General features: G+C 33.5%; 1 protein-coding gene across 2 annotated transcripts in view; it reads left to right on the plus strand.

The window, feature by feature from the left end:
- Nucleotides 1-26,269, plus strand: part of LOC130669654 (G-protein coupled receptor Mth2-like) — an 84,078-nt gene that overhangs the window by 30,819 nt on the left and 26,990 nt on the right. For both annotated transcript variants that reach the window (XM_057472668.1, XM_057472667.1), the window contains 3 exons: nucleotides 15,551-15,848; nucleotides 22,826-23,063; nucleotides 23,521-23,829. In XM_057472668.1, coding sequence (XP_057328651.1) covers nucleotides 15,551-15,848; nucleotides 22,826-23,063; nucleotides 23,521-23,829 — 845 coding nt within the window. The remainder of the gene's footprint in view (nucleotides 1-15,550; nucleotides 15,849-22,825; nucleotides 23,064-23,520; nucleotides 23,830-26,269) is intronic.

Here is a 26,269-nt window from a genome sequence, read left to right on the forward strand (position 1 = left end):
AGTTATAGCTCAATCTCAAAATATTTTAAACTTAAATAAATGACTTTATTATTAAATTTACTTAAATTATTTAATTCAATCATTAAACATTTGACACATTTATCATAGGTCAATATAAAAATTAACATATATATTAAAATATAATTTGTATTGTAGTAATAGACAATAATTAGTCAGCAATTTTTTTAGGCTTCAATTTAATAATTTAAGTAAATTTAATAATTACGTTCAAAATAACTGTTTTAAACATATGAATAAAGATAGTAAAAAAAATTGTTTACGCGTCAACAAATTTGACCAGTGCGAGACTTTGAGTCACTACTCAATTTAGAAACTTTTTAATCAATTATAATCTTTAACAAATATGTAATGGAATATATTTGTCAATAAATATGTAATGGAATATATTTGTCAATAAATAAAATGGTAAAAGAATTAAAGACCCATTGTTATTCATCCTTTATATGATTTACTATAATATATGCATAACTACTTAATCAGATCTGATCGAATCTGATGCTGTTGACAACTTCGATATAGTTATATCTGGCCAGATATGATAAGACCTTTTCATGTCTAATGTATTTTGCAATCCAGATATAGTAATATCTGTCTAGATCTGGCCAGATATGATAAGACCTTTTCATGTCTAATGCATTGTGCAATCCAGATATAGTTATATCTGTTTAGATCTAGCCAGATATGATAAGACCTTTTCATGGCTAATGCATTTTGCAATCCAGATATAGTTATATCTGTTTAGATCTGGCCAGATATGATAAGACCTTTTCATGACTAATGTATTTTCGAATCCAGATATAGTTATATCTGTTTAGATCTGATCAGATATGACTAGATCTGATCAGGTCTGATGTATTTTTCAATTCAGATATAGTTATATCTGTTTAGATCTGATCAGATATAACTGGATCTGATTATATCTCAAATCTCATATCTAACCAGATATAAATAGATCTGATCAGATATAATTAGATCTGACCAGATATAATTATATATGGTCAGATCTAATCCGTTTTTCCCGGGTACTATATACATAATTAAATATTTATAGGTTTCATATCAATAAAGTCTGATCAGATTTAATCATACATAGACATTTATAACTACATATAAGTTTATATCAGTCATGTCTGATCAGATCCAATCATATATAAACTTATGCACGACTATACATGAATTTATATTAGCCATGTCTGACCAGATCTAATCATGTATAGACTTTTATATGATTATATATGGGGTTATAACAGCTAGGTATGATTATATCTAATTATATATAGGCTCATATATGATTAGATCTGATCATATATAGACTTATATATGGTTATAAATGGAGTTATAAAAGCCAAGTATTATCATATCTAATTATATATAGACTTATAGATAATCAGATCTGATCATATATAAACTTGTATATGATTATATATGGGGTCATTACAGCCAGGTATGACCAGATCCAACTATATATAGACTTATATATAAATAGATCTGATCATATACACACTTATGTATGATTATATATGGGGTTATAACAGCCAGGTATAATCATATCTAATTGTACATAGACTCATATATAATCAGATCTGATCAGATCTAATTATGTATGGGGTCATATATAATTATATATAATTATATATGACCACATATGTAATCATGCATGATTATATATAACTTCACATATGATTATATATAATCATATATGATCACATATATGAACATATATAATCATATATGATTAGACAAAATCTTTTTTTATCGGGTAAAGAGACTAATAGCGGTATACCCACTAATAGCGGGGCGATAATTCCTTCTTTTGGCAAATTAAAAAAAAATGAGAAGTTGAAATCTTTTAAACTTAACTAAGACTTTTTAAATTTTATATCTCAGTTTTTAGGTAGATTTTTTCTAAAATCTAACTATTGTACTTGTCCTCATGGTCGATTTTTCAAGAAATTTTGTCACAACCTATCATAATTAGTTAAGGAAGGGTTCGAAAATACCATTCGTTAAAAAATGTATATATGTATTGTAACGAGGTTTATAATTCCTCCTTATCGTACTATGATAATAGGCAGTTACCAAGGGCATTTACCTCGTGTTACCTGGTTTACCCGCTTTAGTTTTACCTAATTATTATTATTATTATTCAATAATCCCTCTCCATTCGTATTTTTAATGGAAGGGATGCGCATCACGTCGACGCGTAAGCATCGACGTGAATCTATAAGAAGGCCTGCGCGCCTCTAATTATTTAGATTTATAATAGCTTTTCTCAACTTTACTATCACTATGACTTTATAATAAATACAGTTTATTCTTTTAACTCTTTCTTTTAACTTTTAATTACCTGCTTACGACTAAGTATTCAGTATTAATTAAGTATTCTTTTAAATAATAGAATAATCATTAACTGCAATGATTATTCTCATGTAAACCTACCTACACTTCCTAGCCTACATACCTTCCTGTAGAAGACAGCAACCCCGTAGAGGTGCATACTTGCTGTATCCTCATCCTAGCCTATAGTACCTGCCTATAGAAGACGGCAACCCCGTAGAGGTGCATACCTGCTGTATCCTCATCCTAGCCTATAGTACCTGCCTATAGAAGACGGCAACCCCGTAGAGGTGCATACCTGCTGTATCCTCATCCTAGCCTATAGTACCTGCCTATAGAAGACGGTAACCCCGTAGGATGTATACCTGCTACATCCTTTTCCTACGATACCTGCTCGTAGAAGCGTGTACCTGCCACGACCTTTCCCCACAATACCTGCTTGTGGAAGCGCGTACCTGCCGCGATATCCTCCTACAATACCTGCTTGTAGAAGCGTGTACCTGCCACGATATCATCCCACAATACCTGCTTGTGGAAGCGCGTACCTGCCGCGACCTATCCTGTAATACCTGCTTACAGAAGCGCGTACCTGCCGCGATATTTATCTACAATACCTGCTTGTAGCTATACCAGACAATTATGATACAGAGCTCACAATTGTCTTAATTATTTATTGCTCTCATTCATCGATACCAGTGAACCAACACCTCACAGGTTAGTATAATAACACTATTATTATACCTTTGTAATTCTTGTGCTTCTCACTAGTTTGGCTTATTTTGCAAACACCTGTAGTCTACTCTCTCTCTTTCTCATACATTACTTATATATAACATGCCCCACGACTCCCGATCCTTTATGTGCATTTCGCATATATAAATCTATGGCCAACCGGTCGTCTGGTCCTTACGAACCGGGTAACACCAGGATCAGTTACCAAATAATTAGCTTACTAGCTAAAAGGGACACGGGCCCATTTAATTTAAATGGGTAACGGAGGTTGATTCATCCCTATTAGAGGGGTGGACCTTAACTTCGTTTCAGTATATATATTGTAACGGGTTTATCACCACCGGGGATCTACCGGAGTGAAGTCCGAATACACTTATGATTTTTGGCAACCTTGTTCAAAATTATTAGTTGGGCGCCAGGTGGTGATGTAACAATCACCAAATAAACAATTATCAAAAATCGGCTCAGGGTGGCGGATCGGGGAAAGGTCAGGCACTTAAGATTACGATAAATAATTGATCAGAATTAAACAAAAATAATTAATCATATATTGAACACAGAATAATAAATTGATCCGTATCACAAATAAAATTATCGGTTACAAAAAAATATAAGTGCCGTTGTCGGCATGACTCGATATAAACAAAACTATCAAAAAAAAAAAAAAAACGTAGTTGATCGAATAACACAATTAGTTCATTGCTCGGAGAAAACACATTCGGTTGTCGAAATAAAATAAACTTATTTTATTTTTCACAAGGAATACTTGACGAATGACGTCAGAGTATTGTAAACGGAAAGACTCTACTGCCGTACGAATGAGACACGGATAATCCGTAATTCTCAGAATTGCTCGATGAAATAAACTGAAATATAAAATATTATTTTGTTTCGGTAACGCGTTAAATTGCACTATCATACCGATTACACGTAATTAATTATTATCGCACTTCACTTGTTAATTAACAAATCGGTTGTACACTTTGTTCAGTTTCGGGCCGAGGCTTCGGCTTGTTCACTTGTTCACTTAATCGGTTATTGTCGGTCGAAATTATTGGTCGCGATTAATTGTTCGTTGATCAAACTCGGATTGATCTTACATGTCGTAATTCAAATCGTTCATACGTCGGCATCGAGAATTGTTCAGCGTCGAATTGTTAAAAAAAAAAAACGTGGCCGTTCAGTTCAGCGTCTATCCCGGATCTCTCGTTTCAATCCATGCGGTGAAGCGATTGCTCGGTCGAAGTCGGAATTTTTCATCATAGGTGTCACCAGAATTGGCTCACCGGATAACGATTCATTATCTTCAAATAATTTAAAACTTCGGGTCGATGTCGAATTTTCCTCATGTTACAATATATATATATATATATATGTCGAATTACCAGTTGAGGTATTAATGAGATTCGGGTCTACGTCGTTATCTTTGCCACTCATCTTATTTATTAAACAATTTAACGAACACACACAGGTAATTACTACTCACAAATATAGTATACACTAAACAATAAGATTACAAGCAATAATATCAGTATCGGACAACTACACAGTATTAAAGTATCCGAGAAAATATCAAAGATTACAAAATATCAAATAGTACACAATATTAAATACACAAATTATTACAAGCGATTAGTTTACTAGAGAATAACAACTATTGAAAATATTCTAGTTACTGTTGTAAAATGTATACGGCGGTAAAATTAAAATCGAAACGAATACACGATCGGTCGGATAGCAATGTTGTCCGTTCCTTTGCTCAATTAGAACTAACTCTCTGTACCCAATATTCTTGAGTCCCCGACTCGACCAAGACTATATCTCAGGTAATTTTACAAACTCGTACAATTACTTCCATATGTTTAAAAACTCATTATACCGAAAATATTGCTATCTCTCGATCGTGTCTACGTTGGATGCCCAGACGGGCTCCTGCGACTTAAGTCTACCGTCATAAACGTAAATATGAAAACTAACAAAATCTTAAGCGGATTAAATTGTAAAATATTTTTACTAAGTTTTTATTGTCTAAAAACAAACTCAATATAGTTGGGACTTTCCCAAGTCTCAGGAAAAACCCAAGTATTATTTTATCTCCGACATATTGTAACTGGTGCATTTATTATATTAATTGAATTTGTGGTCTCAATACAATAAGTGTCCCACACATATGCAAAACTTAAGGTGTCTTGCAAACCTGTCTAGCTGAACTCAGTATCTCCAGGTGAGAATAAGCCCCGTACTGGACCACACAGTATTAAAATATAAAGAGAGAATTCTTATACCTAACTTGTCAGGAAGGTTGTGATTAATTAAATTTATATATCAAATTTAAATATAAAACAATGACATTTATTTAACGAAGCCGCTTCACAGATAATTGATGAGGTGAACAATAACCAAAATGACGGATGACACTGACTCGACTAATTTCACAAAACTGACTCGACTACTTTTATAAATAACGACAATGTGGCTCTACTGACTCTAATTTAATAAACGACTCCAATCATAAAATATTATTTTACAAAACAAATAGTTAACCCGACAATAACCAAACGAGTTCACTTACTCCAACAATCTTCAACCTTAACCAGTCCTTCTTATTCCACCGATCCTTTTCCTCCAAGACCAAAACCATAACCAGTCCTTCCTTCCAAGTCCACCAAACCATTCCAATCCTTTCCAATCCAACAGGTCCAATTAACAATAAATATTATATAAATAAAGAGTCTTAATATAACTTAATAAACTTAAATTTGGAATAAGCTTCCACGAGCCGTGGGCTTATATGCTCTTGGCCCATTTTGAATGATGACTAGCAGCACGTGTAGTAGTAGCAGTAGTAGATAGAAACTTGTGGAAACCAAGATGTTAGTGGTAGTTGTAGCAAGGCACGTCCGTCCACGGCGGTTGCTGCGAGCCAAGAGACCGATAGCTCGTCGTCTCTGGCCCTCGTACCTCTCCACTCAGGTTGACCAACCCCTAAAATAAAATGTCGGGACTCGACCGTAGCGACCCCGGCGCATCAGTGACTGTGTTTTCTCCAGTTGTTGACAGTTGTTGAAGAAGGAGGGCGGATCTTTTGGCGCGAGTCGAAATTTAATTTAGAAAGTAATGTGGAAGGATTCCACCCCGTTACAATATATATATATATATATATATTATAACGCAAAAACTATACGCTAATTTTTGCGCTACAATTTCGTTCTCTGCCTTTCCAGTCTTAATACGAATAGGGCGCCAGGTAATTTTTATCACTGGAATCATCAAACCAGTAAACCATGAAAATTAGATAATTTTTGTGCTGTGGAATTATCTTATAAACCACGCATGAATAAAACCTGGATAATTTTTGATCTGTGGAATTATCACCAAAACCACACAGAAATAAAATTAAAACTAAAATGCTCAGAACTCACATATAAGCAAAACAAAACAGAGACTGGAAAACTAAAAACAGAGTTACGGTATGCCATGGTGTCGCTCAGTGTGTAGGTTTATGGAGAGAGGGAGTAGTCCGTGTTAAATCATCCTAAACTCGTGCAATTTATCAGCGGATTTGCAATTTTTATTTAACAATAAACAAGTTACTGGAACATGATACAAATAATCTTACTCTATAAGAAAATACTGAACCGGAAAAATACAACAAATAGATTGTTATGTCCGACTATTATTTAATTAATATTTGGTTGCGTGGATTGGGGCGTTCGGACTAACACATGCAATTTTCGGCTTAAATGTTTTATTCAAGCCTTATTTTATTTTATTTTAGGGATACGTTTCGATGTAAGTTTTCTTTTAATTCTTAGGTTACTAAAAATGAGTTATAGAATATGGGAATTGATACATACGATTTGGAATTTATAGCGTCCTTTTTCCAATTAAATTTTGAGGCCGATTGAAAATTTGTTAAAGAATTTAAAAGATAAAATAGTCACTTATAAACTTCCTACCTTTGCTGTAAAAGTTCTGCCACTAGTTTTCCGAAAATAGCTATCCTGCTGCAAAATCAGATACCGAAAAATTTTTTCTTAAAATTTTTTTTTTTTTTTCTTTCTTGATCTTTGACGACTATGCGTATCGTTTTGGGGGGTCTAGGGTATTATCTTAATAACTAGGATATTAGTACATATAATTTTTATATCAGCCTCAATTACATGCACAGTTTAAATATAATAATAAAATTCATATATGCAAATATAACGATTGGTCTGAAACTTTGAAAGAAAATTTTTTTTTATAATTGAGTACGTTTCTTTTACGGAAATTTTTCCTTTCACTATGTTCCTATGAGGAGATCTAATCACCTCCACATTTGTTCAGGAATTAGATTTAATACTAAATCTGTAGTGAAAACAAAACACCATAAAACAACACCTTGTCTATTTTTTATACGGTTCAAAAGAAATTAAAAATATACTATTTGTTTTCTTAATTGAATATAAATATCATAATGATTTGAGAGATTATTCCCGGTGATAGCAAAGTATCAAAGTTTCAAGTAAATATATTATTCTTATAATTATAACTTAAATTTAATTTTTAAGAGGAAAGAAGGATGCCATAAAAATTTCTAGATCACCCGACTTTAATAAAAATAGTAAAATCTACCACGATTATATTATGTATTTCTTTTTGAATGATAAAATACTGATTAAAAATAAGGTTCCTTTATTTTTCTTAAAGAAAATGAAGATACAACTCCTTAAAGGAATATATTTTTAATTTTTATCATTTATAAATTCTAATTTTCTATTTGTTCAAACAATTTAAATATTTTTCAAAAATTTTTTTTTTCTTAAAATTCTACTGTATATAACTATTTTAAATAGATTAAAAGAAAATACTTAAACGACCGAATCCCACCGCTGCCACCAGAAAATTCATTGTTATGTCCGACTATTATTTAATTAATATTTGGTTGCGTGGATTGGGGCGTTCGGACTAACACATGCAATTTACGGCTTAAATGTTTTATTCAAGCCTTATTTTATTTTATTTTAGTGATACGTTTCGATGTAAGTTTTCTTTTAATTCTTAGGTTACTAAAAATGAGTTATAGAATATGGGAATTGATACATACGATTTGGAATTTATAGCGTCCTTTTTCCAATTAAATTTTGAGGCCGATTGAAAATTTGTTAAAGAATTTAAAAGATAAAATAGTCACTTATAAACTTCCTACCTTTGCTGTAAAAGTTCTCGTTGATTATTTTTCCCTCTTTGAAGACTCCTTCGTAGTAGGCCCTTGGACTCCTGAGATGTGCTCCTTGGACTGGTTGGCGATTTCTCTTTCTCTCGTGCAAGCGATGAACAAGCGAGGAAGGGTGATCAATATTAACTAACTTAATTTCAATTAATGAAGCACAAAAACAGTCTTTCACTTTTTCTTTCCTTTTATTCAACTATTAAACTTTAATTGTTTACAAACCAAAAATACCTTTAATTTTTCTTAATAGAAATTAGAGATGATACTCTTTAAAGGCTTTTATTTTTATGCATAAACATTTGTTACACTTTAGTATACACTGGTATTTTCTTATTCTTTATTAGATTAGTTTTGTGTTTTAATGGAATAAAATTCCTTTAATTTTCCCAAAGGAATTAGAGCTGATACTCTTTAAAGGTTGTTTCTTTTATTTTTAAGCATGTGTTCACTTTTAGTTACAATATTTGTTTTCAATTCTTAATGCACTGAACAGTGCTATTAACACTTAACTACTGACTCACAACCAATAACACTTTTTCTTTATTAAACTTTTCTTTTCTTTATAAAATTTTCTTCGCGATGCGATTTTATTTTGCTCTCTTTGAGCAGTATATGTTATATAGATATATATTTCTTTATTTCACTGCTATAACTTTTCTTTACTTTGTTTTGTATTTTTATAAAAGCGACGTGGTCGGTTTTATTTTATTTGTATATTTGTTATAAATATATAGTATATATATTTATTTTAATGGTTTGCGAATTTTATTTCCTGAATAAAATTTTCCGCGGTTTGTTTTTTTTTTCGAAAGATACTATGTACCAAATGGCGACTCTTTGTTGAAAACTTTGAATTCAACTAGTGACCGGAAAGCAAGCCTGTGCTCGGTAGAGTGATTGCTCTTGAAAAATTTTGTAGATGCAACCATGGGGGTCCGAGTTAGGAAGGAGGGGGTTTTCAACGTCTTACATAGTAAGAGATGTCCCGTTGACGGAACTTAATTTAGCTCAATGTTAATTGTGGGTGTTGCTACGCATTAGAGTGACCATAATTATTACTAAGTGGGGACTAAGAATAAGGGAATGGAAGACGGGAGAATAAATCTCTGCAATTGAACTACTCCAGGTTTCTTATGAGAAAATGGAATATTTATTCCTTTGGAGCGTTCAACATGAATTTAAAAAAAAAAGGTTGCGAAGTCGGACATAACAAGATAAATCTGGACGGACGGCAACTTGGCATCTACATGATGCGCGTCAAAGCCTTATAATTAAATTAATTAAAATAATTAATTAAATTAATTAAGTAACTGGAGCCAACCGATACTCAAATAGTATTCGGTAAACTAGAACAATAATTATAAAGTCGTTACTCTAGATATTTTCTTTAGCTAGATATTTTAAATCGTACGACTAACGTACATGGGTCTCATTTCGACGTTAATTAGATAATAAGTAACTTACTGACTAACATATTCCTTACAATTGTTTACAAAAATAATATAAACAAACAATTCGTGAACGTAATTCTAAACTGTAACTATTTTCTCATGATTCTCACAGATCTTACATCTTTTCTTTAACTAAAACCGTAGCATAATACCTCAAGACTTTAACTCGAACTCGATTAATTATTTATACTAATTATTTTATGCCTGATTAATGATGAATAAAATATCAAGTAACGTCTCACACTGTTTAAAATAATACTTCTGTAACGATAATTCCAACCTGTAGCTTTATGAAGCATCACTCCTGAATACGTCTGCTCGCTTCGAGAGACTAGAGTCGAATCTCTCGACCGTACTCCCTAAACTCAAAACATCGCCATTTATACCGGCTCTCTATACTTCACTCCACAACTCCAACTCGATCTCAAAAACTCAACGGCAATAATTAAGTCGCATTCTATTGAGTATGGATATCCCAATGTGTTTGCTCTCCTAGACTTGGTTTCGGTTGAGATCGCAGACTAAATTCTTAAATCTAAGTGACCAGCGGTTACCCTCAGCAGCACACTGGTCAAAGCTGTCCACTGAGTCCTACCAACAAAACCCAAAACTACAAAAAATGACTAGAAATAGCGGCTTCCACAGCGATAGTGGTCACTAAAATATTGCTGAGTCCTGCCAATCATAATACAACAAACTGATCTCATATGCCTAGTCCATAGTCCGTATTTTGGAGCACTAGCATTTCAGCTAGACCTACGCACTCCACACGGAAGTCTCATAGGGTCAGGCAAGCATCCTGACATCAGATGCAACCAGGTGGCAATTACTTGAGCTCCACTCCACGGTTACTCTGACTTGTCCACATACTCAATATGCCAAAAACTGTAAATCCAAAACTCAAACTTTATCCTATACCAAACTTTAATCTCAACCCGTATCCCATAATAAATTTCCATATCTTTGATTCCAATTCTTTACTATAAATTTTCTGTAGCCAAACGTTACTCCATATTTTATTCTTAAACTATAACTCAATCAAAAATCTTTATCAAAATCGTAAATTACTGTAAACTAAATTATCGTTTTGAGTCATTACCCTCGGTTATGCCCAAAAATCAGTTGATGATTGTGACGTTAACTTTAATCCGAGCCTCGTACAAAAAATAACGTCACCTCGCCTCCCCCTCGGGAAGGTTTCTTGATACACTGGATCCTCCTTCTCTTGGATCTTGATCATTATCTTATCTCCTGTACTTCTCCGACGCCTGTTTCAACCCTTGATTCTATCAACTGGTACTGCTATCGCTGATGACCTAAAACGGACTGTAACGCTCGTATCCCTGGCCTTGAGCTAAGTATTTCTAGTAAATCTGTAGTTGTCTAAGTCAGTGGGTACCAGTCACTTACTTAGGTTTTTATTTAATGAGCTGTAACCGTTATTATTAATAAACTCTGTAACTTAAATCTTCCGAGACTTGACTATATGTACGACGCAAGACGAGGTACCTATTGCATTATTATCATATTTTTTTTTATTCAGCTGAAATCCTGCTATGCAAACTGTGATAAAGAAAGCTGTAAGTGACTTCTTGATGTTATTCTCGAGGTCATTCTGTAACTGATTACTCTAATACATCTCGTTTGGTGACGGTGACCTGTTACCTTTTCCCTCGATTGACTGAGCGAAGTCAATCACATCATGTCCAATTTTTGTAGGATTATGAATACCTGTAATGGTGCCGGTCATACCTTGACAAGTCCTGTCCGACTCTATACTATCAGCTAGTGTGTCTCAAGACGGTGAATGACTCACTTTTTCTCGTTTCCCGGATTGCAGAAAGGACAACTTGACGTTGTCACTCCAGAAGCTCGACACTTAAAGCAAAAGCGTCGTCGAGGGTCAGGGCAATTCCTATGACGGTGTCCTGTCTTATCGCAGTTCCAGCATCGGAACTCGTTAGATGGTGATGAAAAAACTGGAACTGGTATCTCGATTTTTGTCCTCTCGTGACCTGTAACGATACTAGATGCTAGGGGTTCCAGTAAATCTTTGGTAACCCTAGTATCGTTTGCTTTAGCTGGCCGTTTTGTTCTCTTAGAGAACTTCTAGTGTTTATTGACTAGTCGGCCCTGTTTTCTTAGCTGGAGTGCGTCGAGATGTTTGGCGAGGACCTCATCTTCTGAGTTGTCGTCGTCCTCGTCTCCTACTCCATCATCTTGAGCTGCTCTCAATTGATTGACTCGATGGTGACGTCGATCGCGATCACTGTACTCTGGAGCTCTGTCTCCTATAGAGTTTCGTTGCTGTAGGTGTCTCGGTTGCGCTTCGTATGCAAACGAGGGACACATTGAGTTGCGAGGTAACGGTGGCGGTCGATAATTACTCGCACGCTGTAATATACACTCTTGGCGTATAGCACGACTCTCCAACTCGTCCATAGAACGACATTCAAGCACTGGAATAACTAATTGGAGCGACGGTAGCATGTTACCATGCGTGTATCTGATCCGTTCTACCTCTGGCCATGGTGGATCAGTACGTGAAAATAAGCCATATACTGGCTTATTGGCTCTTCGCGGGCCTGCGTGTGATTCGAGATCTCTTCACGTAACGACATCTGATAGTCTGAATCTGAAAATCTGGATCTCATGGCTTTCTTTACGTCAGCTCATCTTCTGAAACCATGTGCACGGCCCCGATACCAAATCAAAGCCGCAACACATAGAGAAAATGGGATCGCTTTAAGTAGGTCCTCATCTCTCACTGTAACCATTGAGACAAATCGCTTTTTATCTTCGCGATTTTTACCAGCAGCCACCAGAATTCGCGGGTTGAACCCTGGCTTAGGCTGGCCTCTAACAAATTTTATTTTACTTGGACAGAGCAGTGGGCTGGGGTTCTTGCAAAGCAAAGACCCGCACTTATTCAAACTCGACAACGTATATAAAAAAGCTTATCAACTTACCTCACGGCTGATAATTTTTATACTGCTTTCTTACAGCTAACTTACTTATTATTTCTAACTTAATTAATAATAATTTATCGTATTAAATAATCTCACCAGTATATTAAAATAGGGATAGAATAAGATGATGAATAAAATAGGGAATTTATTAGGATAATGTGCAAGTTTATTGCCAATTATAATAGATTCAATTACTTACAATAACGGTTCACGCAGAATACAAGAATAATGGTCCTGGCTGGCACGCAGGATACGCAATAGTGACCACGTGGAATGAATCCTTATCACACTGATTTTATTATTTAATTTAATAATATTACCGCGAATATGTCGCCGGTAACGTATAATATTTTCAATGTACTTAAATTTAATTATAATTAATAACTAGTAAACAATACAAAAGATACTATGTTGCAAGTTAATTGCCAGGAAAATATGCGTTTTACAAAATATAAAATACGTAAGTATCGCAAGTATAACAATTAATATTGAAATGATAATAACGTCTCAACGTTAACGGATCCAGGATCGAAGTGAAGTTCAATCACCGTAGGGTCTTAGGGCTGAGTTTTTGGGCTCGCTCCCCACTTCCCCTCACGGTCATGCGTTGAGGTGATAACTAGTCATGTGACCATGGCACTATGACTAGCTTTAGGTGGTTTCAGACGGCAACGAGACGGAGAAAATGGGAACCGCAAGGCTGAGGGAGAAGATGACAATTCACATTGTCTCACCATGCTTAAACCTTCATCGAATCTCATGATGAAGTTTTCGACGTCATCGTCGAGTGCATCACTAAACTGTACATGCCACTTATGCATCATGTTCAGCAGGGTAGTTGCTCGTATGGCTGCTGGAGCTCGTGGATCGTAGTCCATGGCGTCCTCACCTGGAAATTCATAATCTTCGGGCCTCGGCCGAACTGGGTGTCACGTGGATTGTCTACGCGGTGGTCGACGGTAATCTGTAGCGTTAAAGGGCAGCGTAGGCTGCATATGCTCGGTTTGTTGACGAAAATCACGACTGTAGCGTTTGTGCTTGGGTATTGCTCCAGTGGATCCTGCTGGTGGGTCGGTATTCTGGTTGGTTGCTCCCAGAGTCTCTAGATCGGCATCCTCACCCACACTTTCTGGGTTAAACAGCCGATTTAATGGTGATTGAAAATGGAATCGCGGTTCTTCTTCATCTTCACTGGAATTAGACCTCTCTGTACGTCTACCTGGTCTTGTCTGTTCACCCGGATCACTGGATTTTCCTCGTCCCCCCGCCATTTTCGCAAGCACTTTTACCGGTTAGAATCAACTACCTTTCCAACGCTGATGAAATGTTTTCCTGTAAGTACTTGCCGCTTCACTATGGACGCTCTTTGATATATTAACAATTAAAACTGACTCGACGGTTAAATATTTTCTGTAGCGTTGACTTGATTAAATTAATTTATTAATTATTGAAAATAATTAATAAGTCAGACAGTAACTATTTGACAGAAATCTGTTAAATTCTTTTAATTATGGATTTAATAATTGTACAACAATTAATAAATTACTCTGTAGCTTTTCGACAATTGAACTGTATTGAATCGGTATAATAAACGAGCACTTAATTTATTTTACTGAATTAATATTTGTAATCGATTAATATTACTATTAATTAATTGATAATCAATTTATTCCATTAATGATCTGTATCTGAATTTAATATTTAATAACTGTAGTAAACGTAATTGAACGGAAGAATAGACGATATTAAGCACAAAGAACTTTGATCAAATTTTGAGAAACTGCAGACACGTCTGAACCGCACGAAAAATTACCAAAGAATGATGGACTCTGGGTGACTCTGCCGGGTGGTGGTGAGGTGTTCGTGGTACCTCCAATTATTCTCCTTAGGTGGTCTGCAATTGGTTATCGGTTTCTAACCCGGCGTCTTATCCAATTAGGGCTCTCAGAGGCCCTAGTGCCCACTACTAGTGTTATCCCTTCCGGGACAAGTGTGGCTGCCTGGCGCTTCCCCGCCGACTTCGGAGATTTTTCTATAAATTTTTTAACGAGTGGCATTTTTGAAACCTACTTGACGACTTATGATAGTTCATGCCAAAATTTCTTGAAAAATCGATCATGAGGACAAACACAACAGTTCGATTTTATAAAAATCTACCTAATTTACATACACACCAAGGCAGGAAAATAAAACATCCAAACTAGCGTGTACAACTGCATCTCTGAGCCGAAGGCGAGCGTGGCAAACACGTGGATTGGGACGTCCTGCCTCGTTTCATTGTGGGCATACTATTTTTCACTAGATCTGCACCTTATTTTTGCCTTTGTGTTCGGGAAAAACGTCGCATATGTAAAAACTTTGCAATTTTTTTCTCAGGAGAGAAAAATACGACTCTCTTCCCTCTAAACAAGGCAGGAATATAAATTTTCACCAGACCTGCACTGAAATTTTACATTCCTGCCTGGTTTATAGGAAAGGCAGTCGTTCTTTTCTTAAATGAGAAAGTAAATGATAAAAATTAGCGCATGTACCATTTTCCCAACGAACAGAGGCAAAAATTCGAACTTTCAGGAGCAGATCTGGTGAAAAATCGTATACACGCTACCGAGAGAGGTAGGTTTCCTATTTCGCGTTTTTGCCACCCTCGCCTGCGGTTCGGGTAGGCAATTACAGTCGCGGGTTGCAATGTCCTACTTTCCACCCTGAGTATGTGATATGCTATTTTTGTGATAGATAATTTGTGTGCTTAAAATTTTTTGCTTTCGCGAGTCCTGACTAAAACTGAATTTCACTATTAACAATCTGTTTTATGTATTTTTTGAAAGGTGACGAAATCATCCTATAATGGCTTCAAAAATATATTTATCAACGAAAATAATGCCTGCTTTGACTCGGGATCATCTCCGAATACACTCGTGGTGAGAACATGTAATGAAGCTTCATTTTGTAAGCAAAACATTTGTTTGAGAAAATGTTGTCAAGAAGATGAAGCTTGGATTGGTCATCAATGTCAAAAACTATCTTCTTATCATGGGCATTATGAAAATTTTCACTCTGAGATCAAAAAAGTTATTAAAAATACTTATCATAATTCAATTTTATCAGACATTCTAAACTCTACAGGTAATTATATTATATATATTGATGTTTATATGAATCATTTATTTTAAATTTTGAAAGAGTCTATTGGGTATGCTTTGGTCATGCAGTTCCTTGAATAGTTGAAAAATCTAAAAGCGCACACCTCAATCGTTCATTTTATTTATTCGGAGACACGGCAGTGTCTCTCACCAAGTACACGTTCAAACACATATGTGATGCATGTACATGGGCGGCGCGAGACGACCGCGTCTCTATTCCCGAGTCAGGGGCTTGTTTAACGTCACTCGTATTTCAAATTGATAATTATTAATAAATATAGCATATTTTCATATTTTATCTATTTATTTATTAATAATTAATTAATGTAACGGGATCTAAGCCCATCTCCGCCGACCGGAGGCCGTTTCCTCACCCTTTTGGGCATTCACGCGCTACGGACATCTCCATCTTCAACCCAGACGACACTCTTATTCGAAACGAATAAGGTGGACATTAATCGGAGGTATTATCAAAAATATCTTATTGCGCGTGGTATCTAATCCTCCCGTCGGTGGCCTTAGCCATCTCAATCGGAGTATTCGTTCGAGTTATCGCGGGCGAAAGAAATGGTAAAAAACGATTTTTTGCGAATATCTTCGAAACAATTGAACCAAACAATTTCAAAATTTTATCAGCTCTAGAACTCAATGAAATACGCCGATTGCCGCCTCAACCATCAAAATCGGTCAATTCGTTCCTGAGATATCGTGGGAGAAAGAAATGCTAAAATCGGTTTTTTTCGAAAACAATGGCACACAAAAGTATTTTCGAGCTCGAATAACAATATTTTCGAGCTTGGTGAGCGGGAAGTTTTGGGGCTGTCCCGCAGGGTCAACCGATAGACAGATTTTTTTAATTATTTTTATAGTATAACTTCAAGTAATTTACTTTGGTTCTATTCTTCAGTTCAATAGTATATTACACATCGAGGGAAGTAAAGTAAGAAATGTCTCAGATCACATGTAATTGTTGGCCGAGGCGAAGCCGAGGTCAACAAACATGTGATCTGAGGCTTTCTTATTTACTTCCCGAGGAGTGTATACTATTTTTCTCCTCGACGGAGGCGGAAAACGGCAACTTCGTTTTGCACAGCGGGACGAAAGTTGACGCTTTCCGCCCGGAGGTGAGAAAAATATTTATTTTCATCGAATATTTAAGGGGCACACCTAGTGTAACGGCCTAAAAAAAGGTGATTTTTGGGAATTTTTATTAAAAAAATTACGTTATTAATTGTTTCAAAATTTTTAGAGTACATTTATACATATTTTAAGGATAACAGCGAAATTTTTGAAAAAAAAAATTAAATATTTTTTAAGTTATACACGATCTCCGACGGCGCAAAAAAAGGTCCTCTACTACTGCAGTAATTCCGGCCTTATCCATGGATGAAATCTAAAAAAAAAAATTTCTCGTTGAACAACAAACAGTCGAATTTCACCCAAAATTGTGGTCGTTTTTGGCCTGCCAAAATTCGATTTTTGATCAGATCAAAAAATCGATAGGTCATTGTATGAAGAACTATATAAAGAAAATGTAGAATAAAAATCGGTTGTGATCGGATCATTTGTTGTTTGCGGGAAAATGTTCTCTTTGTTTTTTATATTTTATTTTATATTTAAAAATCTAAATTTACCTGTAAATGAAATTAAATTAATGATCTAGTTTCCCTAATTAAAAAAGTGAATTGAAAAGTATTGAAAATTATTTCAATTCTTTTCAATCCCTCGGCGGTTTTGGAAAGTATTGAATGGAATTAAAATTTCGATCGTTTGAATACTTTCCAATTCCAAAGTGGAATTCGAAAGTATTGAAAAGAATTCAATCTTTCATCATTTCAATACCTTCCAATATGGAATTATTTAGGTATTGAGAAGGATTCGGAAAGATTCAAAAATTTCAATTCATTTCAATCTTTTTCAATCCCACACTTGATCCGAAATGTCGGATTATTTAGGTATTGAGAAGGATTCGGAAAGATTCAAAAATTTCAATTCATTTCAATCTTTTTCAATCCCACACTTGATCCGAAATGTCGGATTATTTAGGTATTGAGAAGGATTCGGAAAGATTCAAAAATTTCAATTCATTTCAATCTTTTTCAATCCCACACTTGATCCGAAATGTCGGATTATTTGGGTATTGAGAAGGATTCAGAAAGATTAAAAATATCAATTCATTTGAATCTTTTTCAATTCCTCGGAAGTTCAGAAATTCTTTTATTATTTTGGGATTGGAAAGTATTCATTTTATGTCAAAATGAAAACCTTGGGGTACAGAAAGTATTCGAAAGGATTCATTTCTCATCTTTTTCAATACTTTTCAATACTTTTCAATTCACTTTTTAATCAGGGTTTAAATTAAATAATTATAAGGATGGATAGGATGAATAGGTATTATTCAATGATAGTCGTGGTTTGGGTATATCAAAAATGAAGAATATATTTTGACCCAAAAAAAAGTTAGGGAAAGCACCACGGCATAAAACCCTTTGAAGAAGTACAGTGAGAAAGATTAAGAAGATTGAGATATGATAATGATGGTAACTCGTTGAACAATTGACACAAGATATTAAATGTATAATTTAATGTATGTATGTGTGTGTGTGTGTGAAGATGTGTGTATGTGCTGTATATGTGAGACCAGATACAGTGAAAGATTACGCGATGTTGGATCGTCGTATAAGTCAGAGAGTACGCGAACGTTGGATCGTCGTACTGAGTTCGATCTTGGATCGAGTTGGTTGTAAGAAAATATACACGTCTGTATATTGTGAGCGAGAGCTCGAGTGTCCACTGTGGGACGATTAGCTAGTACTTGGTACTAGAGAGCGAATGAATGAGTGAAAGCTTTCGGTGCGCTGAGGCGATGTTACCGATTGATCAGATCGGTTATGTGATTTGAATTGTTCAAGTAATGAGATCGCAAATTGCGCTCGATATGTTGAAATTTCAATAAATTGTCTGGTGACAATATAATGCGACTAGTCGTTGATTTGAATGAGATTTGCTTTAATTTTGACCGATCGTTGTTGTCGTTAAATTGTTACTTATGACAAAAGATATTGTTTGACTGCAGTTAAACATGAATTTAATCAATTGAATTGTTAGATGCTGTTAGCCATGTGGCTATTGTATAAATGAAGTTAGAAGTGATATCTATATGACAACGGCAAGGTGCGTTGAGAATAATTAAGGCGCGGACAAATATCAAATTTTAGTTTTATCTGGATTATGAGTATCACGTATATGTATGATAATTATTAATGTTTAATCACTGCAACGGTAACTAGTATTTAAGATGTAAACGAATAGACTCGGCGATTTGACTGAAATTAATGTAAGTTAATAATTATTAAATATTCAATATTATTTGAAGCGATTATTATTTAATATTAATACGAATATTAATATTAAACATCAAATTCAATCCTATTGAATAATTAATGGAAACACGACTAAGTATTCGAGATTTAATGGGTGAGACCCACGCGCAACAAGTCCCGGCTTGTTTGTACTACGACGTAATAAAAACGCGATCTTATTGTTAGCACAAGAATGTTCTAATTTCACGAAATAAATTCGAATAATGAATAAATATTATGGAAAGATCCGTCAACGATGGATTCAAATAGAATCTGATACTCAATTAATTAGCAATTATTACTGATTTTAATATTGGCTTGGTATTTTTTTAGATAGAATGTTCACAGCAAGTGCGTATAGTGTGAAGACTTGTGGTCAACTGACGAAAAGACGCGGTGACGCCGGGTTGTGGTTTCGACGGAACGGAAAAGTTAGACACCCGAGTGACACAGATATGCTGAAGGCGTGAGTGCAACGAAGATGCACAGGGAAACCGACGCTATGTTTAGCGCGCGCGTTCGCGGTGCGACCCGAGTTGGCGACGAAATGAATTTGAGCACCGCTAGATGGAGACTCGTTTAATTATTTAATTTTTAAATATTATTATGATGACAATTAATTTTAGGACTTCCGTTCTCGACGGAACATTTGTCTTTGAGTAATCACTGTAGCAAATTCGGAAAATGCTGTTTCGAGAAAAACGTGTTTAAAGATAAAATGATAATTTTCACTGTTATAATTGGTTTAAAATCATACTTACAGCTAATCTACTATTCCAGGTTTTACACACCACTAAATCACTAATTGCACTGAAAACTGATATAAATTGTAAAAAACAATATTCATGAGATGGGCCAATCACAACATTATTGTCATTATTACGTAATTGTCTCAATATTTCTATCTGCCGAGCAGCTGCACTTTAAATGGCTATAACTCAAAAACTATTTGAAATATCGATTTGAAATTTTAATATATTATTTTTAAAGGTGTAATCTATAGAAATGTGAAAAAAACAAATCGATTTTTTTGAAATTTCACACTAGGTGTGCCTCTTAAGGTAATTTGGTAGTCAAACCTCCAACAGTTAACCCTTACTTTAATTATGATAATTTCAAAGATTATATTTTTAAGCCCTTGAAAACAAAAAACCAGAATTTTTTACCACACCGTTTAAAAAATATAATCAATTAAACTTTCGTAAAAATACATGGGCTCTTATGGCTGTCTTTATTCAACTTAACAGGAAGTTTATAATTTGTAAAAAAGTGGCACAGTTAACCTAGGCGAAAAAACTATTCAGTCTATGATATAATATTTAAAATATCTACCTACCAAATTTCGAAACAATTTACCACATGGTTTTTTTTTTAATTAAATTTTTTGTGTGACAGAAAGATTTCTGTCTTTGTTTTGTAACCCATTCTGCGCCCCTCTTATTTATACTAGGGAAAAAATGGCGGCTCCGCTGTCCGCGCGAAATTTAAGTTATTGTTTACATTCACAGTATAAACATATATTTATATGATGTTCGTTAAATACTGGACTGGTAACAAATACAAACTAAAGAGTTGAATAAATAATAATAATGAATACTTATCATTAATAAGATATCTAAAAATTACGTGCGAGTTTATATTTCCATTATTAAAATTAAACAAAAAATAATTAACGTTTTTTATAAACAAAAAAATTATTAGATGCGAAGATTAGTACATTATTTACATTTATAAATAATTTTTTTTTAAATTGTGTGTGTCTGTTACATTTATCGTATTATCATGAACTGTCAAAAATTTACCGGGATTATAAGGTTATATTTACTACACATACATGTGACACACATTAAACTGTCAAAGAAACTAGTGTAAACACAAGTACCAACTTTTATCAAATAACAACTGTTGGTACTGTCTAGTTGCAGTCAAAATAATTTATATAATTTGAAAAAAAATTATTAGTATTTTTTTCTGCATATTAATTATAGCTTATAAAATATAGTTACTAATTATTGTAAATTATTATGGACTTTATTGAATGATTAAAGTCAAAGAAAAAAAAAAATTTCGACATTGTTTTGACTCCGGAATGCGGCTACCAAATTACCTTAATCATTTAAAAATTTTAAATACATTTTACATTATGAGTGTGATATAGCAGACATCAGACAAAATTAAAACTATTAATAAATCAAATAAATCATTAATAAAATAATAGTATATTACACAACTAGGGACTTTACTTCCCTAGGTGTGTAATATAATATTACCACACCTGAGTGGAAAGTTCGAATTCCTGCCCTGATTAGAGCGAGGAAAGTAATACTTTTTTTCCCGGTCAGAAAAAAATTAAATTAATATGGGCATGCGTTGACTTTTTTATCCTCCGCGATAAAATTAAAAATACCCGTAATTGTTACCTAGCAACGATTTATAACAACGTGATTAAAATCGCAGTTTTAATTAAAATCATTAACAATAATAATTTTCTTATTTCATATAAAGAATTCTATATAAATATTTTAATATAAAGAATATTAAATTAAGTTAGTTTCAATAATGAGTTCTTCTGACGAATTTCCTGATAGTGACAGTGACTCGATTGACGAATCTATCAGAAATATTGCAAATGAAGCTAAGGATATTGTGAAAAATTTATTACCTAGTAAATCTGCTGTTAAATATAATTTATGTTACGAAGAACTTATGAAGTGAATGGATATCAATAAAACTAAATCTTTCTCGGAAAAAGTGCTTCTCGTATATACGAGATGTGTTCGCCTTCGGCTCGGGTGACAATCTTCCACGCGGGTTGGAATGGCTTACTTTCTTCCCTAGGGGCGCAAGATACTATTAAAAAATGGGCATTCGAAAAATTTAAAAATTAATAGTCCTTTTTTTATAAATATTATTTCTTAAATTATTTATCTTATTTATTTATTTATAATTTTAAAGTTATCTGATGTCTGCTACATTCACACTCGATTTACATTAATATTATTTAATAATTGTTAATATTTTCACGATGAATAAATACAAAAAATAACTAATTTTATTTACTGTTCCGGTACTAGGACAACCGAATTCCAGTATTGGAACAAGGCTATTTCAGCGTTCTGGTATTGGGTCTTTTGGGTGTCATAGAAAAAAATTTTTTTTTTATATCAAACTTAAGAAAAATGAACTCATTTTATTATTTTTGAATAGGTTAATGTCTATTCTATATGATGTAATAAATTATTTTGGTTTATGATCTGTTTGAATATTTTTAAAACAATAAAAATCAGTCGTATATCCTTCGTCGTTCCGGTATTGGGACATTTACCTTATTTAAGATGAATATTCAAAGTTATTGTTATTTGATAAGAAGCATCTCTAGACAAGTCGAATACTAACTAAAATTATAGTATAAGTTTTTATAAGGTAATTTATTACTTAATTATGTATACGGAGCAAAGGTTGAAATAAAATATCTTTTCCAAAAAAAAAAAAAAAAAAAATTTCTGTCGTTATACTTTTGGATCATTTTATTTACAAAAATATTTGAATTATAGTAAAAGATATATAGACATTATAATACTTATTTTTTCAATTTAAGTTTATGGCCTTATGGTTGGGCAGCAATTTTGCAACAGTCGAATGTATCCCATAAAACCAGAAGAAAATTGGTATTTTACGTCACGTGGATATGTTTATGTGCCGGATCAAGATACTTACGATCAAAATGAATATTGTTTGGAAATGATATATGGACATGAGGAGTATAGTGATGGATTATATCCTTGCTTATGTTTTAATGATTATTTGGAACAAAAAGAAGAAATTAGCCCTAAACGGTATATATTTTTAAATAATGATAGTCATCTTATTTTTTACTTTAGCCTATTACGACATAAAAATGACTATTTTACTACATGAAAAATTGTATTTATTTTATGTATTTCGTTCTTATTTTACGTGTACACTGAGAGGAAAAATAATTATTAAATACTATATATAATCTTTCAACTCAAGTATGATTTCAAATAATTACTTTTATCAATATGAAACATTACTTGAAAAAATTAATTTCTTATGAGAAGAAAGTTTGGAACTTATTTTTATTTATACTTACATAAATCAAAAAATAACTTTTTTGGACAAACATGTATTTTATTAATGATCATCAATAAGGTGTATTTTTTAATTAAGAATGTTTTTCTTGTCAAAAGTATTTTTTTCGATTAGTGTATACTTAAAATAATAATGAAGAATCTTATGAATATTATTTTATTTTTTTTTTTAATATTTCAGATTCGTAGTAAATGCAGCATTAGAATTGATAAGTTGCACTTTTTTGTTAGCAACATTTTTAATTTATTTATGCCTACCATTGCTTCAAAATATTCATGGAAAAACTTTAATGTGCCATGTAGCAAGTCTTTTCATTGCATATGCTTGTCATGCTACGATAACTTTAATGTCGCTACAATTTACAACTGACATTAATTACATATTGAATTCATCGATATGTAAGCCTCTTGGTTATACTATGATAGCATCATTTCTGGCGAGTTTTACTTGGCTAAGCATTATGTGTTTTGATATTTGGTGGACATTTGGGCAAGTAAAATATTTTATTGTTATAAAAAAAATAGTAATTAACAAAATGTTTACTCAGTTATAATAATACCTTATACATCGTGTGAAATCAGTATTATACTCAATGTCACTACCCTATCCAAAGTTCCCATAGAATCAACTCAAATGGGTCAAAAACCGCATAGAATCCAATAACTTGTATTGGTTTTCATACGGTTGTTGACCCATTTGAGTTGATTCTATGGGAACTTTGGATAGAGTAGACGTATAACAGTAGTTTATGTAATGAAACCACGAAGAAAAACGCCATTGAAGGTCAAAAGTCAGCGTCATGAGCACGGAATAAAATAGATAGGAATGGTTACTGTGCTCCCGATGAAAAAAGATTTTGTCTTATCATATATGATCATGCATAATTGTCTATATATGATTAGATCCAAAAATTCGCCAGGTCTGATCATACATAACTTGTAGTCCGGTCAATTTAGACCAAACAATGAGAGTGAAGTTACATAAAGTCCCAACAAGCTGAATTTTAGTGAAATTGTTCAAAATATAATTATAAACAATGTCTAGAAGTTTCCCATCATTCCCCTGTAAGGAAAAAATTTTATTCAAGGTCAAAGGTCACAAAAATGAGTTTTTCGCGATTTTCAGCAAAACGGTAAGTTTCATCATAAAAGTATTTCAGACAAAAATTGTAGATCATAAAATTATCTATAAAAAATGTATCAATACTTTTTTTCTTACGAGCCACCGTTTCTGAGATATAACGATTCAAAAAGTTATAAAAGTTGTTATCGTCATAATATGCATGAGTACGCCACGTATATACATCTAGAGTTGTTTTATTTTATATAATAAATATATATATATATATATATATTATAAATTAAATGTTTAAATATTTTTCTATCGGTCATTGTAACTTATACTTACAATATAAAATATACATAAGTTTTAACTATAAGAATATCAGGTAAAATGAAACCCAGTCCCTTAATCTTTAAGCCAGTGTAACTTCGAGACATCTGTCTCTTGTTCTATTGTGTGCGTAGCTAGGGTCTTATACCTGCTATAATAAATGAAATACCGTTAGTCTTGAGCGTCACTCTGTAGTGAAAACACGTGTTCATTCTAACCTATATTGTGCTGTTTTGAGTTTTATATTAAAAATGTCTGAATATTGTTTTATTTGTGCTAAACTTTTAAGTGAAAGTGAAGTTGTTACTGTTGAACGTGGCATGAAGACATTAATTAATGCAAGTATCGAAAGAGCTGATGATTTTTCGGAATATCTCAAAAATCAGAAATCTGTGACAATACATGAAAATTGCCGTAAAAATTATACTCGAAAGTCTTCTATTGCTGCAGCTAATAAAAGACAACGTGAAGAACAAGAAGCCAGTACATCTACAGCAAGTCCTCCTCGTACTAGATCACGTATCAGTGAATCAGCTTTTTGTTTCAAAGAACTATGCTTATTTTGTGGCGAGAAATTAAATGAAGAGAGTGAAAGAAAAAAATCTTCAGATTTTCGGCGTCGAATCAGCCAAGTAAGTACACTTCAATTTAAAGATTCAATTCTGGAAACAGCTCGGGCTCGTGACGATGCTTTAGCAAAAGCTGTTCTTGCTCGAGTCGAATTTGAATATGATTTAGTTGCTGCTGAAGCTAAGTATCATCGAGATTGCTATGCTAATTTTTTAAAACCTTCCACTGGAGCTAAAATGGGTCGTCCTGAAGACGAAGCTACGAATTTGGCAATGGAGGAAATATTTACTTACATTGAAAATAGCGATGACTGTCAGTTCACTTTGAACGAATTACAAAAGGTTTGCAAAACTACGACTCTAGATAACAAAACGATTAAGCTATGACTAAAAGTAAAGTATGGTGATAAACTTATTATCACTGAGAAATCGGGAGCATTAACATTCATATGCTTAGTGGATAATCATCATGATATTTTGAATCAAGCCTGGTACGAAAAAAAAAAAAAACAAATAAAACAGAAGAACGATTGAGAGTCCTAGACGCAGCTGCAGCTATTATTCGCGAAGATATTCGAACCGCAGTATTTGATAATTCTAACTACCCTCCACCAAGTCGCATGTTTGAAGATTTAAATAATGAAATGCCAGAATCATTGACATATCTTGTGGAACGAGTGATTTTAAAAAATAAACGATCAAATTTAGATAATTTAAAATTAATATGCACAAATATTTGCCATTGTATCATGACTGCTGTTCGACCAAGGTCTTTTAAATCTAAATTACAATTAGGCCTCGCAGTTTGACTCCGACGAAGTATCATGCGATACATCGCTATTGACGCAATTTACTTGCATCCAAAATGAAGATGAAGAAGAAGCAGGAGAAGAAGAACAAGAAGAAGATCAAGAAGAAGAACAAGAATTTGAAACTTACGAATAAGACGAATAAACTTTAACACTTTT

This window comes from Microplitis mediator, chromosome 6 (assembly GCF_029852145.1).
Source record: "Microplitis mediator isolate UGA2020A chromosome 6, iyMicMedi2.1, whole genome shotgun sequence".
NCBI lineage: Eukaryota > Metazoa > Arthropoda > Insecta > Hymenoptera > Braconidae > Microplitis > Microplitis mediator.